The 24993-nt window shown below is 46.7% G+C and overlaps 1 protein-coding gene across 9 annotated transcripts in view; it reads left to right on the top strand.

Annotated features, from left to right (window-relative positions):
* Window positions 1-24993, top strand: part of Il16 (interleukin 16) — a 103210-nt gene that overhangs the window by 74919 nt on the left and 3298 nt on the right. For 6 of the 9 annotated variants that reach the window (NM_010551.4, NM_001360087.1, XM_006507385.3 and 3 more), the window contains 9 exons: window positions 901-1018; window positions 4102-4234; window positions 7959-8046; window positions 9825-10312; window positions 15687-15831; window positions 18148-19231; window positions 20061-20229; window positions 22294-22395; window positions 24550-24808. In NM_010551.4, coding sequence (NP_034681.2) covers window positions 901-1018; window positions 4102-4234; window positions 7959-8046; window positions 9825-10312; window positions 15687-15831; window positions 18148-19231; window positions 20061-20229; window positions 22294-22395; window positions 24550-24808 — 2586 coding nt within the window. Of the gene's footprint in view, window positions 1-900; window positions 1019-4101; window positions 4235-7958; window positions 8047-9824; window positions 10313-15614; window positions 15832-18147; window positions 19232-20060; window positions 20230-22293; window positions 22396-24549; window positions 24809-24993 lie in introns of those variants that run through there. The other 3 variants (XR_001785481.2, NM_001360088.1, NM_001360089.1) reach the window with 2 other exon arrangements.

Raw genomic sequence — 24993 nt, 5'->3', positions numbered from 1 at the left:
AATTTTATCATGCTATGCTTATATTCCACCCCTTTGGAGTATATTCTGTGCACTCCTGTTTCTGCTTTGCTGCCCTCTTTACCCCTCTGGACCTTTCCAGTGATCCTTGCACTTCCATTCTTAACCATCCATAGTTATCTCTCCTTGTAAAGCCAGATATATTACTAAAGATGGAAGTTAAGGTATACCACTTCCTCATTCCTGACTGTCCCATGGCATTTCTTCTCAGTCAAAGAGTTTGTTTTTGTATACCTGTGCATACAAAGCCTTTTGAGTCCAGCCCTTGATCCCTGCCCTATGCCACCTCATCTCTCTCTGCATCCCGCATTCCTGGTTGCCTGGGATCCATGCTCTTGGGTCCATCACCTCTCTGCATGTCTATCCATGTTCTGCCCACAATGGCCTTTCAGGACCTATAGCAACATGATGTATTCCTCCCAGCCCAGCCTATGCCTGGGCTGTTTCCGCTAGTCAATTGTCTGCCCTGTCTCCTCATCCTGGCTCTTTATTGTCATCCATGGTTTAGACTAAATGTAGTCCCTGAGGCATGAAGGGCTGTGCTGCCACCTTCTAACACGGTCCCATTCATTTCCTGCATAGATCACTGTCTCCTCCCCTCTTCCCACTTCCTCTAGCTCTTGCCTGGTGTCTTCCCTCTCTCATTTCCTAGTGTTTCTCCATTTGACCTTACTACACCCCCTTCTCATTGTCTGCTTTGGGCATCATTTGGTCCCCAAGTGGCCCCTGTGCACAGTGACACGCCACACACAGGGCTGGAATGAATGTTGTGTCCAAGACACTTGACAAGCCCAGGATGTCAGGGGTCAGAGACACCTAATAGGCTAGTCCCCACCCCAGAAAGGCTCACATCTTCCACTCTTCCTCCATTTTGCATTCCAGAGGCAGGTGTTGGCCTGGGGATCGGCCTGTGCAGCATCCCCTACTTCCAGTGCATCTCAGGCATCTTCGTTCACACACTGTCACCAGGATCCGTGGCACATCTTGATGGACGGCTGAGGTGAGTCCTCATTTCTGAATAGACCCTTGTCTTACAGCATGGAGTATCTTGAGTTGACCTCAGCAGAAATGGTGAAATATTCAGTCTTGATTCTGTTACACATCAACAGCTGCCATGTCAGTCACCTGGTGTGGTAAATACAATTTGGGTGTTTTTAAATCCCACCTTAGATTGTTTTGTTCCCAAACGAAAGACACAAAAGCTTTATATTTATAATAAGCCTTAAAAGTACTAGAGCTGGGCTCTAAGCTACTTGATCTATTTCCCTGTCAATAACCCTGAGATATCATTTGGCCTGTTCTACCTGGGTTGCTCTTTCAACTGGCTGGCCATGTTCTCACAATCCACCCACCACATGATACTCTCTTCCTTCTTCTTCTCTTTACCTTGTGGTCTCTGCCTCAGACCCAAAGCCTGGGAACCCAAACTCTGCCTACCTTTCTCCTGCTCAAGCCATAGGCATCTTTATTGACCAATCAGGGATAATTTTGGGGTCAAGATGACATAGCATCACTTGGTATACATAGGGATCTCTTCATCCCTGATGATCCACTCATTGGGGGCAAACAGATCTCAGGGGCCAGTATTTAGCATTGCAATGCACAGCAACAGATCAAACCTCAACAGCAGGATTGCGGTCTTCGCAGCCCTACACCAGAGCTGCTATGCCCAGTGTTACTGATTCCTAAGAAGTCTGTGTGCATGTAACAGTTAAAGAAACACGGCTTCTGAGAATGCCGGGCTGCAAGGGCAAATAGAAAGGAAGCATATTTTAACTCAGATTCAACACACAGAATCCATGGTGTCACAGATGGGCATCTCTCAGGTTTACCTGTGAGCTCTACATGCAGACAGAGGTGTTTTAAGCCAACCAGCCATGTCCATGCATGTCCTTGCTGAGAGAAGCAAAATGATTTTAGATACTGCAGTCACACCTCTACAAAGAACTCCTGCAATCAGTAAGTGATCTGATTAGGTAGAAATCATTTATCTTAGTTTAACCTGTTACAATACTTTTGCAGCTATTCTAACATCTGCCAGTGGTATAAATGCATCTGTTGCTAGGACACACTTTTGCTAAGCAGGAAGGTTTTGTCCTGATTTTCAGTTTTTTTTTTTCCTAGTGTGAGAGTCAGGATAGAGATGCGGAGCTAGGAATAGATCTGTGCTGCCATCTGCAGGAGAAGCACTGCTACTGTGCTGGGGACATTCCTGCAGAGATAGGGGCCCAGGAGCAGGGCTAGGTGACCTAGCTCTAGAGTCAGGGCATCTTGTTGCAGAATTGGTGGACCCAACTCAGAGTTGGGGTGTTTATTTTATCTCTTTTGCCCCCATCAGAGGCCCACCATGGGGTAGGGACTCTTCTGTGTTACATGGCTGGAGTCTTCAATTATTCAAAATTCAAAAAATTAATTAAAAATCCACATCCAGAGAATGTGAATCATCTTGGCAAGATAAGGGGGTCAGCTCTGCAGAAACACAGAAGGAAGCAGGGGGTGCAGAGTCAGGAGACTCAAGTTCTCATTCTGACCCAGCTGATCACTTGAAAACGACTACCTGCTACCTTCGTTTACACTAACGTTTTGTTTGAACACAGCCATGCACTGTTCTTGTTTGCTGTCCAAGGTTGCAGCTGTCACCTACAGTGACAGAGTTGAACATTTGTGACACAGACATCATGTCTTGGAAAACAAACATTTACTCTTGGCTCTTTACAGAAAAGTGTCCCTCCCCAGTATAGGTTGCAATAGAAAAGTCATTTCACCATTGATGCCCCAGTTTCTCCATCTGCAAGGGTGGAAGGAATTGGGCCATGTCTTAGGGTTACTATTGCTATGATGAAACACCATGACGAGAAGTACCTTGAAGAGAGGGTTTATTTTACTTATGCTTCCATATCACTGTTCATCATTGAAGGAAGTCAGACCAGGAACTCAAGCAAGGCAGGAAACTGGAGGCAGGAGCTGATGCAAAGGCGGTGGAGGAGTGCTGCATAGAGGCCTGCTCAGCCTGATTTCCTATAGAACCCAGGAGTGGCACCACCACAATGAGCTGGGTCTTCCCCCATCAATAACTAACTAAGAAAATGCTCTTTAGGTTTGCCTATAACTTGATATTCTGGAGGCATTTTCTCAGTTGAGATTCCCTCCTTGCAGATGATTTTAGCTTGTACAAAGTTGCCATAAGACGAGACGGGACAGTTTATATCAACAACACGATACAATCCTGTCCTTTGTATCTTTGTTTTCTGTTTCAGTGGTTGTGTTAACCAGCATTCTGTCACTGTAGCGATTATCTGAGGCAATCGACTTATAAGAAGCGAGGTTTATTCTGGCTCACAGTTCTGGAAAATCCATATGTGTCTGACCAGTCCGACGGCATGTGGGTCTGTGATGAGGAAACACATTAGGGCAGGGAGAGGAGCCAGAACAAAGTGTTCACCTCTGTCTAGAATGCTGACAAAGAGGAGAGAGCAGAGCCACAGTGGTCCCTGCAAAGGCACCCCCCCTCCAGTAACCAGAGGGCTTACGTTGGGCCCTAGCTCCTCAGTTTCACCACCTCTCAATAGCACCCAATGGAGGATTAAGCCTTTGGTGCAAAGGCCTTTGGAAGGTACCATTCTAATCCACAGCACAGCAGTTGCTAGTACAAGCAACACCCATCTTGGAACTAAAATAAGTTTCCTTGGCGGATGTTCTTGCTTCTCTTTGCAAGGACCTCTGCTGCATCCTTCCTCAGTGATTTCTTTACCTTTAGCACATGCTGCCCAGTCCTTCCTCCTCCAAGACACTCTACTTCTGGGGACATCAAGGGCCAGGATGTGGTGAATTATGTTATGGCTGGTCAGCTAGAGAGGGTAAAGCATGACTTCAATGTTGAGCAGGTCAAGGGAAGAAGGAAGGGAGAGTGACAGGTGAACAGAGTTTGTGTTGACTGCTCTGTGCATGAATCACTGGCCCAGATGGTCCACAGTGACAGGAGTGCATTGCTGCATTGACACACAAGGAGTGGGTTCCTGAAAGGTGACCCTCTTTCTGTCATAGTTGTTAGTGTGTTTTAGGCTCCTGTGGGTGCTTTTGCAGGTGTGGTGATGAGATTGTGGAAATCAATGATTCTCCAGTGCACTGCCTGACTCTCAATGAAGTCTACACAATCCTGAGCCACTGTGACCCTGGCCCAGTTCCCATCATCGTAAGCCGACATCCGGACCCACAGGTAATGTGCCATCAGGCTTTTCTCTGCCTAGGCTCACTCGATCAGTATGAACGTCAGAGGAAGAACGGAATGGAAAAAGAGATGTTGCTGGCTGGGGTTTGATCTGTACTCATCCAAACCCTTTCAGACTTTGTGTGGGAACAACTCTCTATAGCAGAGACCCACTGACAAACTCCTAGTCAGCAGAAACAATTGATATCCACGTAGGAAAATCTTATAGCTGAGTTACACGTTTCGGGACAGAGAGACAGAAACCCAGAGTCCCATGTATCAAGTGCAAGCGATCTATTTGTGTGTGCACCTGGTGGGCACTCACAGTGAAAATATCTAGAGCTCAGCCATGAGGATTTAGGATTGAGCAAATTTATAGTGGGGATCCCAGAATAAGCTCATGGCCCCAGTAAAGAGACCACAGAGAAGGGGCAGGATCAGTAAAGCAGAGGTCACTAGAGGTTAGGTTTCTCTAGAAAATCATCCCAGTAAATGGGAGCACAAAGTTCAACGTCAGAGTCAGAAGCAATGAGCCATAGCTTTGTAAAAAGGAATGTTGGGTGGAATTGTACTATAAGTGTGCTCACACTGCTGCTGAGTCTGTTCTTTTCTGGATACAGTGGGGAGCTATAGGCCATTAGCCCGAGATGCAACAGGTTCATATTTTATTGTTCCGACCTTTGAACAGGGTAGAATATGTGGAGTATAGAAGAGAGAAATACAATGGGAGCTAGAGAAAGTAACCAAGGAGCTAAAGGGATCTGCAACCCTATAGGAGGAACAACAATATGAACTACCCAGTACCCCCCAGAGTTCGTGTCTCTAGCTGCATATGTAGCAGAAGATGGCCTAGTCGGCCATCAGTGGAAAGAGAGGCCCATTGGTCGTGCAAACTTTATCTGCCTCAGTACAGGGGAACGCCAGGGCCAAGAAGTGGGAGTGGGTGGGGGGGGGGGCGTGTGGGGGACTTTTGGGATAACATTGAAAATGTAAATGAAATAAATACCTAAAGAAAAAAAGAAATAGATGGTGAGGCCCTGTGCTACACAGAAGGCATAGGAAAAGTCTAGAGAAGAAGGAATGAGAAGCCATACTTGTGAAGATTCAGCAGGGGCTCCTCACTACTTAGCTTTGGGCTAAGAGACAGAATGTGACTTAGGGATTGGAAAAGGACAGAATGACCTAGGAGTTGGGGGGGGGGTAACATGTTTCTGGGATATCAGGATAGAGACACTACATAGGGAGCTACCCCGAGGGTTGATGCTTTTGTGAGTTCCAGGCTAGACCTAAGCTTGAGACTTGGTGCCACGCTGACAGGTAGGTGAGACCACCCTGGGCTCCCTGGTGAGAGCCATTTCCACTGGCTATTCACTGTTTCCTAGATGTGAATCCCAGTAAATGAGAGCACAAAGTTCAAAGTCAGAGCCATAGCTTGTAAGTGGATGACAGGTTTTGTGGAGCAGGCAAGTGTGAGAGCTGATGTTGACTGGAATTGTACTATAAGTGTGTTCACACTGCTGATGAGTCTGGGTTGCCAAGCTCTGAGGCTATTGTGTTGTTCCTCACTCCAAGTCACAGACAATGAAACCAAGGCTTGAAAGGAGAAGGAAGCTACTCAATAGTTGTCTTGAGCGCAGCCTCTCAGTCAGCAGTATAGTTCAGTGGTTCGAAGGCTACCAACACAGTTGTGCAACCACCACCACCACGTTTTTTGTCTTGAGAATCTGAACTCTACCCATTAAAGGATTCCTTCCACAGGGCCTTAGTAATCACTTGTTTGTTATTCTGTTATGCCTTCACACCTCCTGTAAGCACAGCCATAACTCATTTGTTCTGTTGTTACAGCCTTAAGACATTTAGCCTTTCACTCTCATGGTTTATCCATGCCACAACCTGTGCCATTCGCCCTCTTTTCTAAGGCTGGCCAATACTCCCATGTATGCATATGCTGAGGGTTCTTTAAGCACTTAGCTTTCAATGGAGAGTTACTTGTTTCTACGCTGGACTATTGTGATGGTGGAAAAAAGAACATGAGGTATGCACACGGCTTTGAGATACCTTTTCAGTTCTTGGTTTGAGACCCATGCCTCACACACTGTAGTTCACACTGCCCTGGCACCACATAGCTCAAACTGACCTCAAACTTGAAACAATCTCATGTTTTTAGTGTCTCATGCTTCCAAGTGGCACGAGCCACTTGGTATTTGTTTGTTCATTTGTTTGTCTTTTGTGTATATGCCCAGATGTGGCTCCTCTGCTATTTCTATTCTAATTATTTAAGGACTGTCTACTGTCTTCCATAGACACTGAACCACTGTACATCCTTATCAACATGCTCTTGCCAAGACTTATTTTATTTTTATGTGGTGTGTGTGTGTGTGTGTGTGTGTGTGTGTGTGTGTGTGTGTGTGTGTGTGTGTGTGTGAATGCAGTCCCTGGAGAGGCCAGAAGACGCCGCTGAATGCCCTGGACCTGTTCAGTGTGAGTTTTGGAACCAACCTCTGGTCTTCCGAAAGAGCAGCAATCTTTCTGAGCCACAGAGGCCTTTCTCCAGCCCCAAGATTCATTCTTTTCTGTTTCGGTTTGTCTGTCTGTGTGAGTAGCTACCCTGATGGGTGTGAGTTGATTTTTCTCTGTGATTGAGATTTTTGTTCAGGGTAAGTGCTATTGAACATCTTTTCACATTTCTTGACTATCTGCATATCTTCTCTGGAGAAATGTTCACCCAAGTCTTTCACTTATTTTTTTCCAAATAAATTTTGGTTTTTGTTATTGTCCTTTATTGTCTGGATTTTTATATTTTCACTAGATATACGATTTATAGGTATTTTTTTCCTCGTCTGAGAGTTGTCTTTTCAGTCTGTTGACTATGTCCTTGAATACATACTTCGAAATTTTGGTGTTAGCTACTTCTTTATTATTTATTTTACTGTTGAAAATGATGTGTGTGCATATATATCTGTGCATGGGTCTGTGCATGGGAGTGCAGGTGCCCCAGAGGTCAGGAGTCCTGGAGTCAATGCAGGCAGTTGTGAGCCACCCTGCATGGCTGCTGGGTACCGAAGTCTTGTCATTTACAAGAGCGGTGTGTGCTCTTAACTTCTGACCTGCCCCTTCTGCCTAGGAGGTTTATTTATTGTTTTTATCTTTTGTTTCTCACATTACCCTTAATTTATTTTGTAAAATACACTCTTTCTACACTGTGAAGATTTTGTTGTTATAGTTTACAGAACAAGAAATTGAGATTTAGAAGGTTAAGCTGTGTGTCTTAGAGTCTGTGTCTAGTCTACGAAGAAACTGGGATCGGGGTATAACTCTGCTTGATTCCTAGACTCACACTTGACTGTTATTTTACTATATGTGTATGGGTGTTCGCCTGCTTCTGTCAGCGCACTGTGTTCATGCAGTACATAAGGAAGACAAAAGGGGGTGTCATATTCCTCGATACTACAGTTATAAATAATTGTTCGCCACCGTGGGAGTTTTGCAGTGGTAAGAAGAAGGTTGGAGGAAGAACCAAGGTGATCACTGGTGACACCTTTATTGATGGACACTGATCTACACCAGGAAGACCCTGGGGACAGGGTGTTGCTCAGGGCACTTCCAGAAGCTGATTGGTCAGCTCTTGCAGAGTGGAAAGTGAAGCCATGCATGGACAACAGCAGGTTCAGACTTTGGAATCTGCTGCGCCTGCCTTTGCTTCTTGCTTGAGGTGGTCGTGGATGTTTTCCAGGTTTCTGAACAGCAACTCAAGGAAGCTGTGGCTCAGGCTGTGGAAGGCGTCAAGTTTGGGAAGGACAGGCACCAGTGGAGCTTGGAAGGTAAGGGAAGTGGTGAAGGTTGATTTGAGAAACTTTATCTCCTGAGAAAGCTTGGGGTTTGGCCATTAACCCGCCCTCTACCTCAGCACTATGAGAGCAGTCTTGGTAAGTGTGCTTGATACTAGATGATAGTTGAAAGGCAGGAGCCTGCCAGGGAAATTTGGCTCACATTTTTTTTTCCTGCGTGGGCAAATTTAAAAGTGGCAGATGCTCCGCAGTCAGTTCCATCCCTTTCATTGTCTGCCAGAGGTAGCTGTAGGCCTTGCCTAGATAGTGCCCCAGTAGGCTTCAAATTTGCAGTCCCTACTCTGTAATAATAAGCACTGGTAATTACTAATTAATCTTAATGTAATGTATTATTTCACTACATCCTCACATCTAATTTTTATGTACATATTATCAAAATAAGCAAGGCCCTGGAAGATGCCTTGCCAGTCATGTTACCAGTCCATGGAAAAACTGGTCAGGGACCTGGCTTGCTAGGTGGTTCCTGTGCTTAGCCTTTGGGCATTAGCCAGGTCACCTTGGAACATCCATATGCAAGGACAACCTGATATTGTCAAGGAAGCTGAAATATGTGGGAAAATATTCAGAGGAGATGGCAGGACCCCATTTTATTTCCGCTATGTCCTACTCAGGGCTCTACACATCCCATATGCACAGAAGCACAGGGGAGTGACAGGGAATCCCTCCCATCCCCAACACTGTCACTCGCTGTTCTTAATAGTGGAAGAGGAGAAGATGATCAGATGCAGGGGGATGTTAGCTTTTATGCCTTCCTTCAGTGATTTAGGTCTCTCAAATAAAGATGTGTTATTCTGTGACCAAGATAGAGCAAAAGCTTTTCCTTTAAAGTGTGTTTGGACTGGAGTCTCACTCACTTTGATGTTTTCTCATAAGGGTCCCTTTAGCTCTCCTGGTTCTACTGAATGAATCCATAAGTCACTAGGTCTCTGTGGCTCCCATTGCCTTGAGTTGCAGCTTCAAGAAAGGGGTACCTGTGACCATTTGTCACTAGGAAGAACTAGAAAGCATCTTAGAGATGTGCCAATGCCACTGTTCAGGAAACCATGGGTGTGGAGTAAGAAAGGAAGGGAGGCAGGCGGGCTGCATCTGCCCCTCTTTTGTTGGAAGATGGTACCCCTTCAGGTGTAAGGTTCAAAGCACCTCCAAATGTTTTCTTTCTTTGCTCTTGAACTTCAAAGAGAGCTTAGCAGGTAGAACTGCAGCTCCTTTCACACAAGCAGAAGTGGAGTGTTAGGCTCATCCCAGATAGCGCGTAGCACATAAGATATAATTTAGATTTCCTTGGGATCTGCTCCTATAGAGGGAGTTTAATAGAGGAGTAGAGTTTGGTGGAACTGAGATCAGACAGTGCTGGGGCTCTGCAGCTAGCATGATCTACTCAAGTCAGAATGAGTTGGCAGGAATGGGTAGATCTGTATAAACTGCCCTCACCTCCACCAGACCCTGAAACTAAAATCCCTCCCACATTGGCATGGTAGCTCACCAGTCTTCCCACAATTGGGGCACTGAGCTCTTGCATGAATAGTAATGCTGTGTGGTATGAGTGGTGTGTCCCTGTGGCTGTCACATGCAGGCTCAGAAAGGTTGAATGATGCTCTTAACTCAACGTTAGAAAACTCATCGGAGTCTGAACCCAAGGCTACCCAGGCTACGAGTCTTCTACTAGAGCAGTTGGATGCACAGGGTGCTGCCTGTGGTCCACCTGGTCTTTTGAGGCTCAGTTTGAATGTTTCCTTGTGCTTACCATGCAGGTGTCAAAAGGCTGGAGAGCAGCTGGCATGGGCGGCCTACCTTGGAGAAAGAACGTGAGAAGCACTCAGCGCCCCCACATCGAAGGGCCCAGAAGATCATGGTCCGATCCAGCAGTGACAGCAGCTACATGTCTGGGTCACCAGGGGGAAGTCCCTGCAGTGCAGGTGCGGAGCCACAGCCTTCTGAGAGGGAAGGCAGCACACACAGTCCCAGCCTGTCCCCAGGGGAGGAGCAAGAGCCGTGCCCAGGGGTCCCATCCAGGCCTCAGCAGGAGAGCCCACCCCTTCCTGAGAGCTTGGAAAGAGAGAGCCACCCACCACTGAGACTGAAGAAATCTTTTGAGATTTTGGTGAGAAAGCCGACATCCTCCAAACCCAAGCCTCCACCCAGAAAATACTTTAAAAATGACAGCGAGCCTCAGAAGAAACTGGAGGAGAAAGAGAAGGTCACAGACCCTTCTGGGCACACCTTGCCCACCTGCAGCCAGGTAGGAGGGTGTGCTCAGTGGGACGTGTGTCCCCTGCAACATGCAAAGCTGCTGCCCTTGAGCATTAGAAATGTCTGCAGGCTTCCTGTACTCTGGCATAGAGAAGCACTCTCTTTAAGCTCACTGTGCAGAGACATATGAAGCTTCGCAGAACCAAACCGGAAGTTCCGGGCCTGCCAACTGTTGGCAGTAACACTCGCGGGTCACATGGCTCACGCGCTGGTGTATCAGCAGCAGGGTTACTTTGTGGTGGGGAGGCTGAGTCCAGGAATCTGAGATGCTCTGCTAACCACAAGTAGTCACCCCAATAGCTAAAGCAGAGGGAGAATGATTGCTTGTGGGAGTACAAGATGTTCGCGAGAAATTAACTTTGCCTTCTGGAGGTGGGGAGACTCGGAAACCATCCTCTCTAAGTCTAGGTGTCCTTAGCTGCTACTTTGGGCTTTTTGAGTGGCTCCCTCTACAGGCTGTTGTGAGACTTAGATCTTCCCTTCCGTATATTGAAGACTCCAGCACCATAACTTCTCTTGGAGCTTCTTCCTCTAGCTTTACACCCAAAGGATGGTAGGTAGACAGGAAGGCAGCTGCTGAAACTTGAGCCCTTTCAACAAAGGACACTGTTTTAGGGTTTCTATTACTGTGAAGAGCCACCAAGACCATGGCAACTCTTATAAAGGACGTTTAATTGGACTTACAATTTCAGAGGTTTAATCTATTACTGTCATTGTGGAAAACATGACATCAGGTAGGCAGACATGGTTCTGGAGGGGCTTTGTTTTACATCTTGATCTACAGGCAGAAGGAGACTGCCACACTGGGCATAGCTTGAGCATATAAGACCTCAAAGCCCGCCTCCACAGTGACATACTTCCTCCAACAAAGCCACAACTACTCTAACAAAGCCACACTCCCTACTAGTGCCAGTGCCTATTGGCCAAGCACTTAAACACACAACTCTATGAGGGCTGTCCCTACTCAAACCACCATAGGCATTATGCTAGATATGTTCACGCACGTTGTTTTAGTTCATCCTTCCCCGGGTCTGAGGGTGAGATTCCCAGTTTCACAGAAGAAGAACTTACTTAAGTTTGTGTTGCTGAGGCGTGCAGTGAAGGCTGCTAGGGGTGAAGTAAGGCCTCTGGAAATCCCCTAGAAGAAAGCAGGAGATTTGTCAAACTGCCCATTGACAAGCTTCAGTGAGGTGGATGGGGAAGGAAATTCTTGAGTTCCTTGGTGAAGACACAGTGAAGGAGGAGCTGTGTTACCAAACAGGAAGTACAGACTTTCAGGCAGCTGAACGTGCCGGGCTGACTAGCAACCAGAGAGGGCGGGGTATCCTGTGAATGTGTTTCCCTGACTCCCCCTTCAGCAAACACTTCATTTGGATCTGAGGCAGAATCTAGAAGGCAAACCAGAAGGAAATGTTGAAAGGGTAGACATTTTGCTTTCCTCCTGCAGACCCAGGAAAGGAGAACAGGTGCCTTGATGAATCTCTTTGGCTTCCTGATTGGGTGGGGCCACATGTCGGGCAAGGAGCATTGCCAAGTAAGACAGCCAGGGGAGGAAGCAGGTGTTCTGTAGGGAAGGCCAGGCAAGGAGCCAAGGTATTTAAGACAGCACACAGACAAATATAAACACATGTATGTGCGAGCATGTGCACTCTCTCTCTCTCTCTCTCTCTCTCTCTCTCTCTCTCTCTCTCTCTCTCTCTCTCTCTCTATCTCTCTCTCTGATTTCTCTGTTCAGCATCCCACATCTTGAGCAATCTGCCCTGCCTTTGGCTTCCTTCCCTGTTCACACCAGCAATATGGTCCACACTAACACAAAGGCCGTTCTGTGGCTGCTCTTTTGTCCTCTCTGCATCATCCCACATGGCCAGTAGACCCTTCTGTAACTTATTCACTCAACCAACAGAGCATTGTTGTGCTGGCAGAGAGATCACAAAGACAGGCTTCTAGTCTGACAGAAAACAGGAAGCAGTTGACCTTCTACACCATTCTTAACAGCCTTGGCCACTCCCAGACCTTTCTCAATGGATCTTATTGCCTGTGATTCCATTTTCAACCCTTCTTCTCTCTCCCTTTTCTCCCTCTTCCCTTCTTTTTTCCTACCTTCTTCTCTTGTTTCTGTCTGTAGTCTTTTCTCTCTAGGGTCCTAAGACCCTTCTCAAGCAGATATGTACGACAGGTTACATTTAATGTAACTGAAGGTAACCCAATTTCCTGTACCCAAATGACCTTCAAGATACTTCCCATGAACCTGGAGAGATGACTCAGGATCACTGGCTGCTCTTCTAAAAGATCCAAGCTCCATTCCCGCACTTACACGGAGGCTAGTAATCACCGGTAACTCCAGTTCCTGTGGATCTGATGCCCAATCCGGCCTCTGTGGGAGCTCTGTGGGCACCCACACTGTCTTAAAATACCACTCACATTTAAGAAAATGATTTTGTATTCTCTGATTAGTCCCCATCTCTCATCCTCTTGCCTTACCTCCTCCCTCTCCCCTCATTCACCAAGTGCTGAGCCAGGGAACATTTGCCTGAATAAATTTTGTGTAGAAATCAAATTAAGTTTGGGATTAATTTAAAAGACCTTTTCCAAAGATAATGCAACGTAAGAGGTGTTGATTAAAAGGTAAAATGTGGGTTCTGAGAAGACAACTAATCAATAAAGGAGCTCCAGAGAACCATAAGGTCCTGGCCCAGTCCAAGAACCCACATCAAAAACAACATCACAAGACCAACATGGAAAGGCAGAGGCAGGCAAATCCCTGGGGCTGGTAGCCAGCCAGCTTTGCCTATTTGGGGCACTCTGAACCAGCGAGTGACCATCTCAAAACACAGGTATGTAGTTTCTGAGGAACAACACCTGAAGTCCCTTTGGCCTCTACACCCATATACTCACAGGAACAAGGACACATACATACAAGTACACATGAGGAAGAAAAAGGAGAGAAAAAGGAAGAGAAGAGAAGAGGAGAGGAGAGGAGAAGAGAAGAGAAGAGAAGAGAAGAGAAGAGAAGAGAAGAGAAGAAAGGGATAGCCACAAAATGGAATATTTCTCTGCTCTAAAGAAAAGTTAAATAAAAAAAATCAGAAAAAAAGTTTTTTCAGGAAAACAGATGACATAGAATGTATACTATTAACCCAAGCCATAGAGTCTCAGAAGTAAAGCACATGTTTATATGAGAGCATGTTGGATTTAGCCAATACTATATATACACATGTAAACAAATGTGTTGATATATCACACAAAGACAGAAAGAGGAAAGCTGAGTATAAGGGACAAGGAAGGATTGGATGCAGGTGGTGAGAACAAGTTGGAAAGGGGATGGAAAGTTGTAGTGATCATGTGATCGTGGATTTTTCTGCTTTGAGTGGCAAATAAGTACATACATTATATCTGACCCTGGAAATGTAAAATTTAATATGAAGCTTCACGGCTTTCATTTCAAAGCCCAATTCGAATTGTATATAAGTTGTATAGCCTTTGAGTCTGGTTAATTCTAGAGTGTGATTTTTTTTTTATTTCTTTGTAAGTTTTTTAAAATAAAAAACAAAACAAAGCAAAGTTCATTTAAAAAAAGAAAAGTGAGACAGACACACAGATATTGCTTTAGTTACTTTTCTATTATTGTAAAGAGACACCACAATCAAGGCAGCTTATAGAGAACAAAGAGCTTATTAGGCTTACAATTACAAAGGGTCAGAGTCCATGACCATAATGGCGAGGAGAATGTCAGTAGGCAGGCCTGGTGCTGGAACAGTAGCTGAGAGCTTACATGTTGAGACAACAATGCAGTAGAGGAGGGTGGATTGGAATGGTGTGGGCTTTTTAAACCTCAAAGCCCACCTCCAGTGATATACTTCCTCTAACAAGGCCACACCTCCTAATCCTTCCTAAACAACTGCACCAACTGGGGAACAAGAATTCAAATATATGAGCCTTGGAGGCCATTCTCAATCAAACCACCACAGACATACACTAAGGTCTTTTCTAAGATGGTTTGATGGCATTGGATATGCTTCTCTGTAAAATCATCCAACAATCTGTAGATATGGATGGCAGTCACCTCACAGAGGTGACTCCCGAATGCGCAGGACTTGAGAGCCACCCCAGCACAGTAAAATATTTCTCTTCCACACATGAATACATCAGAAGCATCACCTGAATGGGGCCCTGGCTTTGCCTTTTCTTCTAGAGGACACTATGCTTGCTGTCATGCATGGTTGCCTAGGGAAGTCTCAGCTTTGCTCTAGAACCAGATGCCAAGCATTTCTCTAGCAAGTCTTCTGTGCTACTGAGGTTCAATTTGCCCTCTGCTGACTCTGGACCTCTTGGTCCTGAAGCTCACTCTGGCTTTGTGGTAACTCTACCTAAATAGTAGGTGGATACTTGGTATCTGATCCAGCTCCTCATAGGGCTGTTTTAAGGAGAATTTCGAGACAGCAGCCCTCCTCATAGAGAAAGAAACTTCAATAAGTGTATGGTGTCACCCTAGGTGCTGCAGAGGGAAGCCCGAAGTTGGGTGCTGACTTGGCACTAAGCTTGAGAATCTCAGAGTGGAGCTCAGTTGGTAGAATGGTTTTTTTCTAGTAGAACAGAAGCCTGGATTTGACTTCCAACACTATATAAAACAATATGGTGGCACATGGCTTGAATCCATGCCCCTGGGATATTCTTAACTACACAGATAGCTTGAAGCTAATTTCGGATACCTAAGACCTTGCCTCAAACAAAATCAAAATTGGGGCTGGCAGGAAGGCTCAGTGGGTAATAGAGCTGTTGCTAAGCTTGATGATCTGAGGTCAGTCCTCATGTGGTGGAGGGAAAGGAGTGATTCCTACACATTGTCCTCTGATACTTAGGTTTGTGCTGTAAATACAATAACTAAACAAATGAAGAATGCTATTTAAAGAACTTAAAACCAGTGAGGTACGCAATGGATGTGCTTTTCTTCTGAGTGGGCTTAGGTCTTAACTTAGGCAACATTAGAAGACAGTTCCCTTGGCCCCTGTGTGTACCTCCTGGGGTCAGATAGTTTCCCCACATGCCATTTTAAGCAAAGTTGTGCTGGCACATTTGTTATCCCCAGCTCTTGTGCCCATCACAGACAGCCGGTAACTTTCCGTGTCTATGATGCATGGTGCACAACAGGTCATTGGAAGCCAAGGGAAACCTGGAACATCTAAGAGGGACTAGCTGTACAGCAACATCCCAGGAGGGAAGAGACCCCTTTCTCATGACTGCTGGGAATTTCCCGCTAAAGGTGTCTCAATACTCACTTTCAAGTCCTAATCAAAGAGTGCCTTGCCTTCTCACAGCTGTAGACTACCGTTTTGACACAGTCTGGCTTCCTGTTTACACCACAGGAAACCAGAGAGCTGCTGCCACTGTTGCTACAGGAAGACACTGCAGGGAGAGCCCCCTGCACCGCTGCCTGCTGCCCAGGACCTGCAGCCAGCACGCAGACTTCATCCTCCACAGAAGGAGAGTCAAGGAGGAGTGCCAGCCCAGGTGAGCCTCCGTAAGGATCTTCCAGAAAGAAAATCTTTCTGGAGAAAGTTCTATGGATCAAGTAGGTGCTAGAGTTTGGTCTGAGGTCAGTGTTTTGCATGGACACAGTGGACACAGCCTGTGACTGGGGTTGGTGGACAGTGAGGTGTCCTGGGTGCAGGGGCAAGAGGATAGTGGAAGTGTTCATTAGAGTGATAGATGTGCTTCCTGGTTGAAGCAGTGATTCTGGGGTGGTGGTGGTGGTGCTGGTGGTGGGAATGCAAGCAATTCCTGAGGGTCTACATGGACAGATGCCCAAAAGTTTCAATAGTCCAGCTACCTTGAGCAACTGCTTTAAATGGGTGTCAGTAAGACAACACACTTCATGCACTATGCTCAAATCTGAGAGTGCAGCATGGGAAAAGCCGGAGCAGTGGTCACCATGGCGAGGAGGTGGATAGCAAGGGTAGTTCCAAGTGGTACTTCAGTAAATACAACATGGTATCTTGGTTATTTAGCAGCTTACTAGAAAGAACAGAGGATCCCGGGTTCACCCATCGTTAATTGTGATTCTGGGCAATCAGCTTTGCCTTTGTCAGCTCATTCACTAGTGAGCAAATATTTAAGACCACATAGAATCCTAATATGTGATTTACTGCTGCTAGCACATGGTGAATGTTAGGTAGGTGAGGCTGTGCTTGCTGCCAGGGATGAAGGAGGAAGGAGTGCCACAGACCCGTTCCTGACCTAAGGAGCTCCCAGTGTCGCAAAAGAGTAAATAGGGAGGCTACTAACCATATTCCCCATGCATGGTAAGGCCTCTGGAGAGTTAAGGGCACTATGAATGAATGATCTAGACTTCTCACCCAGAGAGGTGCCCCACCAAGGGAGACTCCACCTGACCACCCTCCCTTCTCTTAGTCATCTGATTGAGGACACACCCTAGTTTGCAGAGGACTTGCCTGTGGAGCTTTGGACTCTTCCATTCTTACCACATAAGCCCCTTATAGCTGAACACTTTGTAAATGTAGAGACAGGCTGAGAGGACCAGATTTCCTTGCTGAAGTCCCATAGTCAGTAGTACCTACTCAGACCTCCATGATCATGCAAGGGTACTCTTTGGTAGCAGCAAAGTTCTACTTCCCTTGAGGCTAGGCACTGTGACAGGACATAGGAGGAAGCAGTATTCATCAAACAAGGGTGCATTCTCATATGAAAACCGTCTCTGAAACATGAAGTCCAAGCAGCCTAGTTGTATGTAGAGAAGGATGAGGCATGGTGAACACAGAGAACAGCCCAGTGACTTCCCTCTTGTCTGTTAGGGCTCATGTGCCAACCTCTCCTGCTCCTCAGGAAGGGAGTTGGGTGCTGAGTCTCCCCCACGCATGCAGGTAGATGTCAGTTTACTGTTATCTTATTCTGAGAGAGCTTCTGCCACGCTGCCCCTTAGATATGCCAGCCTGAGAACATCATGGTCATAAGTGGATGATGAAACTCCTTGTGGGCCTTACCAAATCCCTGTTGCCCAGGATACAGCTCAGATATATCAACTCACAACTGAGAAAGGGCTCCTCTAGTCCTATGTGTAGCCAAAGTTCAAAGTCAATGCTACAGCCTTTGTTGTTCTCCCTGGAACAGTTTCATCAACTTTTTTTGATTGAGAAAGACTTATTTTTCAAGCAGGCTGGTCAATTACCTGAGTATGGACAGAGTATCATACTCACAAGACCTTGTGACTTCAAAAACAGGCAAGTCCATAGCTATGAGCTGTGCCTATGAAACGAGGGGGCCCCAGTAAACTGTACACACCTTACCCAGTAGGCATGCCCATTCTTCTTGCTTTTGAATTGCATAGATAGTCCAAATCAAATATGGTGACCAACTTGAGACTCGTGGAGTGAGTTTAAAAGGCAAAAGAATTGCTTTCACTTTGCTTTTTTTTTTTTTTTTTTTTTTTTGGTACGTTATCTGTGTGACTTACTTTAGACAGTGGGGAGGACATTAGAATGAACAGTCAGAAGACATGTGCTCTTGCCTGACTCCGACAACTGTGGCCCCTCATCCATCTTGACTGCTAGAGTCCTCTCTTATCAAATGATAAGAGCAGATATTTCCCAGGAACACATCTAGTTCTAGATGTTTAGATGGCCCATGTCACTCTCCTCTGTTTCTCCAGTTTTGCTTGTTGGTACCCCAGTTAGGTGTCATCCCTTGGAGCCAGCACCCACTCTGTTCACTATTTCTGCTCCTGAGCTCTTCAGCACTGTAACTTGAATTTAGGAGAAAAAATCCCAACAGAGTATAATGCTCAGGTTTGGCTTTGTTTCTGCCCACCAGAGACTCCAGCATCCCCAGGAAAACACCCGCTGCTGAAGAGGCAGGCACGGATGGACTATAGCTTTGATATCACTGCTGAAGACCCTTGGGTTAGAATTTCCGACTGCATCAAAAACTTATTTAGCCCCATCATGAGTGAGAACCATAGCCATACACCACTACAGCCCAACACCAGCCTTGGTGAAGAGGATGGGACACAGGGCTGTCCAGAGGGGGGCCTGTCAAAAATGGACGCTGCCAATGGTGCTCCCAGAGTTTACAAGTCAGCAGATGGCAGCACTGTGAAGAAGGGGCCTCCAGTAGCCCCAAAGCCAGCTTGGTTTCGGCAGAGCTTGAAAGGTCTGAGGAATCGTGCCCCAGACCCCAGAAGACCCCCGGAAGTAGCCTCAGCCATTCAGCCTACACCAGTTTCTAGGGACCCACCAGGGCCACAGCCTCAGGCCTCTTCCTCCATCAGGCAGAGAATCAGCTCCTTTGAAAACTTTGGCTCCTCACAATTGCCAGACAGAGGAGTCCAGAGACTGAGCCTGCAGCCCAGCTCTGGGGAGACCACCAAATTTCCAGGAAAGCAAGATGGAGGACGATTTTCTGGTCTCCTGGGTCAAGGGGCTACAGTAACAGCTAAGCACAGACAGACAGAGGTAGAGTCTATGTCCACAACCTTCCCTAACTCCTCAGAGGTCAGGGACCCAGGTTTGCCTGAGTCTCCTCCCCCAGGTCAGCGACCCAGCACAAAAGCTTTGTCTCCAGACCCTCTCTTGAGACTGTTGACTACACAATCCGAGGATACTCAAGGACCAGGTCTCAAGATGCCAAGTCAGCGGGCACGGAGCTTCCCCCTGACCAGGACCCAGTCCTGCGAGACAAAGCTGTTGGATGAAAAGGCCAGTAAGCTTTACTCCATCAGCAGCCAGCTATCATCTGCTGTCATGAAATCCCTGCTGTGCCTTCCATCTTCAGTCTCTTGTGGCCAGATCACCTGCATCCCCAAGGAGAGGGTGTCTCCAAAGTCACCTTGCAACAACAGCTCAGCTGCAGAGGGTTTTGGTGAAGCCATGGCCTCTGACACAGGGTTCTCTCTCAAGTGAGTGTCTGTGCCCTGCTTGATCTCCACTGCCCCCATTTTTCTATTTTATATAGCATTTAAACATTTCTCAGACGCACTGGTTAAAAAGATCATTTCATCTCATGTGTGTGTGTGCATGCAGATCTGTGTGCATGTGTGTATGTACACATGTGCACTGGAGTTCTGTCTTCCATGTTAAGAAGTAGTTTACATAATAGCCGACCTTGGCTGGGATGAGAAGTGGGGGATATGTTCAGGCTCTTGGTAATCTGCTCACAAAGATACAGGAGGCGAATGAAAAGTCCACCTTCATCTTAAGGAGCTCTGGGTGAGGCCAGGGAATGCTCCCCAGTAAGAATCTGTCTTGATCTTCACATGGGCCTAGGACCTGGGCAGTGAGTAGGACATTTAGTCTTGTTTCAGCTCAGCCTCTAACTCTAGGAGCAGAGTCCTGGCTTGTACAGCTGCCTCCCTCTTTAGGTAAAGTCAGGAGGTAGGTGAGACCAGCTTCATTTTTGTGAGGGCTAGTAGGGGGTCCAAGGTCTTCTGCTGCAGGGCTGGGTCTGGGTTTTCCCTCTTGAATCAGCTGTGATTTATTTATTGTTTGTGCTGCTGAGAGTGGATATGTCATAACAGAGTTCCCAAATAGCATGTAGCTAACAGAGCCCCTGGCAGGATAGAGTTGATAAAAAATCTTGCAACAGAGAAACCCTGTCTTGAAAAAAAAAAAACCAAAAGCCAAACCAAACCAAACCAAACCAAACCAAACCAAACCAAGCAAACCAGAAAAACAAAATACCCCCAAAGAATCTTGTTTTTCACACCGTGTTATCTCTGCTTGTGAAAGCCTTTCAGAGCTGAGAGAATATTCAGAAGGTCTCACAGAGCCCGGGGAAACCGAGGACAGGAACCACTGTTCTTCTCAGGCCGGCCAGTCGGTTATCTCCTTGCTGAGTGCAGAAGAACTGGAAAAACTCATTGAGGAAGTGAGAGTTCTAGATGAAGCAACATTGAAGGTAGGTTTCCTGCATGCACATCTGTAGGGACAAGGGCTGTTGTTTGTCATCTTAGCTGACCCAGAGGGGAAGTAGCTAAAGAAGTTTACGGTTTGTAGCTTAAGGTTTGTTATGGTGTTGGCTGGCATCAGGACAGGTTTTGTCCTGTCAGTGGTAGAGGGACACCATGTCACTTGACATAGCAAGTGTTAACACCTGATTTTAGCTGGGATGGGAAGTGTTTGTGTGTGTGTGTGTGTGTCTGTCTGTCTGTCTGTCTGTGTCTGTGTGTGTCTGTGTCTGTGTTTTGGAGGGACATGGCCAGGCCCCTTGTCCTGGCATCCTTTGCCATTTTATGGCTGAGAAGGAAGATCCATGGTCACAGAGCCAGGGTGCTCTGACTCTAAGGTCATGCCAAGTGCTATGCCAACATCCCATGGGCTGCTAACCTGGCATGAGTGTCCAGAGAGAGAACCCACATGGTGTAGCACTGCCAGTGGTGAACAGCATAGACGCTTTGGTTATTTCCTCTGCCCACCTCAAGGTGAGCTCAGGAGGGTCTGTGTGCCTCAGCCACATCATCCCGAAAGGTCCACTTCCCATGTAGTCGCTGAGCTCAGCCAATGGTGTGTATCGAGGAAATGGCCCAACCAGAGCTGGAGCCAGCAGTCAGGAGGTGGCCTTGTGAATCTCACTCTCTGGAAACCTCTTAGGCTCTGTACCCTGTACCTGAACTGGGATAATGAAAACTGGGAAGCAAGGAGTCCATTTTTACTGGAAGAATTACAGCTGCCCTTCCAAGGTCAAAGGTGTGGTAGTAAAGTCTGATGAACCCATGGTACCTTGGGGCTGTGGTTTCTCAACCCAGGGTCTCACTAATCACTTGTAGCCTGCATGAGCCATTGATCCCCAGAGCCTGAGTCAATAAAAATAATATGCTGGAAGGAAAACTTCAAGTTCAGAGCTGCCTATCTAAAGGGTCAGTAAGAAGACTTTGTTTCTAGTATGGCAACCACTCACAGGAGAAATAAACACACACAGACACACACAGACACACACAGACACACACAGACACACACACACCCCAACTCCAAATAACCTGATATAAGTGGGTCAGTGTGGGTTGATGGGACCTTCACCCTCTGGTCCCTCCTCTGACCTGGGATCTCCACATTAAGAGATGGAAGAAGACCTGCAAGTCAGGGACTCTGGTAGCTCACAGCCAATGAACTGCTTTGCCATGTTTTTATTTCCTAGTGCCATATACAAACTAGTGGCCCAAGAGCTATGGGCCTGAAAATAAAATTTACTGGATCTTTTAAAGTGTTTGGTTGTCCTAAGTCCTGCTATTTCTGAGTGTTTTGTTTAAAGGGAATGAGCCAGTAGTGGCAGGATTGCCTTCCTCTGAGGTAGCCAATCCTAGTATGCAGATGTGTTTGGCCTGCCCTCTTTGTGCCTTTCACTCATGCCTGTCCACCTTGCCCACGTATGTGACCTCCATCGCTGTTGTGGGCACTGGGGCTCCAGGATTCAGCTTGAGAGTAGAATGGGAGCCTCTGCCTTTGGAGAGTGTGAGAAAGTTGTCCTGGATCCTGACTGGGAGTTTCTGTTTGTGCCTGTTTCACATTTGTACTGCATGTGTGACAGAGCGAGATGCCAACTGGGCCCTTTACTGCTGCTATGCCATGGAAGAAGGAGCAGCCAGCACCTGTGAAACAGCGCTGACCTCTGAGAGGTTGACCCAAAGCCTAGCACCGGCCCTTGTCTCAGAATGCCATGGGAAAGTGGCATCTTCCAGCCTGCAGGGCTCTCTAGCTGACTTTGCAATGTGCAGTCCAGTCTATGGGAAGTGGGTGTGAGTGGGTGAGTAGGAGCAGAAGAGAGCGGGCTTGCTGTTTTACATACATTTGTTTACCCTCGTAAGCTTCCTGTAATTCCTGCGCGATGAAACTGAAGTCTGAGGAGGTGGTAGTACTGGCCCAGCTGGTGTTTAATAAAACAAACCAGTGTGGTGTTAAAGCATGTGTTAAACTGTTCACGTTGCTGCAGTACTGTGTTTGTGAATGTATGTATTTTCATCCACAGCAATTAGACAGCATTCATGTCACCATCTTACACAAGGAAGAAGGTGCTGGTCTTGGATTCAGCTTGGCAGGAGGGGCAGATCTAGAAAACAAGGTGATCACGGTGAGTGGCCCAGGGATGGGCACATTGGAGCCAGTGTGGGTTGCTGGGGGTCAGAAGACTTGCCTGAAAGAGGTCTTGTGCAGGGGAACACCAGGCCACTGGGCAGGGGTCAGGACAGGAGGTGTAAAGGAAAGTCATTGTGACCATCCTTCTCAAGAGGCACAGTATGGGCTCCTCTCTGATCTGCATTTAACCCTCGGCATTATATGCCTTTAACAAAGAAGGTCTCTGTGCACCCAGAGCAGCCTCAGTTCACCAACATAAACAGGAAATGCACGTGAAGTATCAAAAATCATTGTGTGTATGTGCACATATGCACATGTGTGTGCACACACATGTTCTACATTATAACATCTTAACAGCAAGTTTGCACAGCTTAAAGCCCTCATCTCTGTAATTTTGAACATCTGAATTTTGTATGTAGAGGATATATTAAAAATGGAGATCAGAATCAGGGAGATATCTCAGTAAATAAAGCACTTGCTTTGCAAGCATGGGAAGTTCAGTTTGGTGCCTAGAATTCACGTTCAAGCAAAGCTGTACATGGGAGTGCATCTGTAACCCCAGAGCTGGGGAAGCAAAGACAGGCAGATTCCCAGGGCTTGATGGTCAGTCAGCCTAGCCTACTTGGCAAGTGCTAGGCTAGTGAGAGGCCATGTCTTAAACAAAGGGAATGGTGGATGCCTAAGCTGTGACAGCTGAGGTTGTCCTCTATGGCTCCCACATGTATGTGCACATATATGCTGCTGTGAGCACACATATGTGTCTATACACCTGGGTGAATTGGGGACAGCTTTGGTACAATATCACATAATTTCCTCTGGAAATTAAGACCATGGCAGTCACAAGGATTTAGATAGGTCCAGTTTATGGTCACAGGGCACATTTAGAAACCTCTAGTCTTGGAATGTAGACTTCCCCACACTATGTAAAGAGGAACCCATGAAAGGGAACTTATTGAAAGGAGGAGGCTATTCTCCTTTTACCTACTTGAAGAATGAGAATGTTCAAGTGGACAACTGATAACTGGGAATGTTCAAATGTTCAACTGACTTGTTGGTTAGCTGAGCTCGGTAGGATCCAGCCAAGGAATAGAAGACATTTCTGTGCAATGTGCAGGCTACACATACCACAGTGCTCACCCAGTCTACAGAGCCTATGCCTAGTCCCCTGTTTTTCAGGCCCTAGAGTCTGGGAGAGTACAGGGAGGTGAGCAGACCTCTATTCTAAGCATATTTCTCTAGACTCCTAGTCATATCTGGCCTAGTCGATCTGACCAGAATGGGCTACTGTCATTAGCCCACAGCTTCTGGTCACCAGTGGCTGACTCACATGGTTTCTGGCCCCCCTGAGTTCATGATTCAGGCTATTCGTGTGGCGTGGATCTGGGAATCAAACTCAGGCCTCAAGTGTGGTGGCAAAGCACTGTTCCTCACTGAGCTGTCTTTCTGACTGTAAGATGGTTTTTAATCCTGTTCATCATGCAGAAAGGAGAAAGGGACCAGCTAGAGAATAAGGGTGTCTAGGCAGCCTAGGATAGTGTACCTCAAGTACTTCCAGTAGAAAATGGGGCATGAACATCTCTCCGGAAGGGATTAACTCTCCTGAAATGCAATTGGGAGTCACCATGTTATTACATTGCTTACTCAGAGAACCAAGATGTAAACTGGCATTGTAGGATTGCTAGCATCTCTAAACAATGAACATTTTTGGAGCTTTTCTTTAAAATTTGAGTGCCACCAAATTTCTTTGATCTTAGAAACCTATTCTCATAAATATCCCTCAATAAGTCCTAGAGTCAGTTTTCCCAGGAAACCATTCTCAGAAATGTGCTCTAGTGTAGGTAAGGCAGAAGATGTTCCTGGGAGTGGCTGGGGTTATAGGAGAGGTCAAGGGTATTGTGTGGGAAGAGTGCAGAGTACTCACTGGCCATCACTGTTGGTGGTCTCTGCCCTGACTAGAGAAGGAAAGGGAGGGATGCTGGCCCTGTCCAGTTGCTCTGCCCTGAGATGTATTCAGTCTGTGTTGTCTTTGGCCTAACCTCCTCTGGGGGTTAGTTGGATACCTGTCTCAGAGGCCTCTGCCAGCCCTCCCAGCACAAATAGGGATCTGAATTGGGTGGTTTGTGGCTCCTGACTCCTTGATCTTCTTCAGGTTCACAGAGTGTTTCCAAATGGGCTGGCTTCCCAGGAAGGCACAATTCAGAAAGGCAACGAGGTTCTTTCCATCAATGGCAAATCTCTCAAGGGCGCTACCCACAATGATGCCCTAGCTATCCTTCGCCAAGCTCGGGACCCAAGGCAAGCTGTGATTGTCACCAGGAGGACAACTGTGGAGGCCACTCATGACCTGAACTCCTCTACTGACTCCGCAGCCTCAGCTTCAGCAGCCAGTGACATTTCTGTAGAATCTAGTAAGCGTTCCCAGTGCAGTGGGGACTGGTGTGGGGAGATGCGCCTTTTGAGGTACATTCTGTCTTTGGCCATTTAGATCCATGCTTGGCAGCACTGTGTGGTAATGTGTGGTTCACATATCACAGCTTCCTAGCATGCTTGGTGCACTGTAGAGATGAGTGTGTTTCTGCATGAGTGTGTGCTC

This window comes from Mus musculus, chromosome 7, assembly GCF_000001635.26.
Source record: "Mus musculus strain C57BL/6J chromosome 7, GRCm38.p6 C57BL/6J".
Classification (NCBI taxonomy): domain Eukaryota; kingdom Metazoa; phylum Chordata; class Mammalia; order Rodentia; family Muridae; genus Mus; species Mus musculus.
Note: the sequence above shows the minus strand (reverse complement) of the source record. Positions and strands in the feature narration are given on the sequence as shown.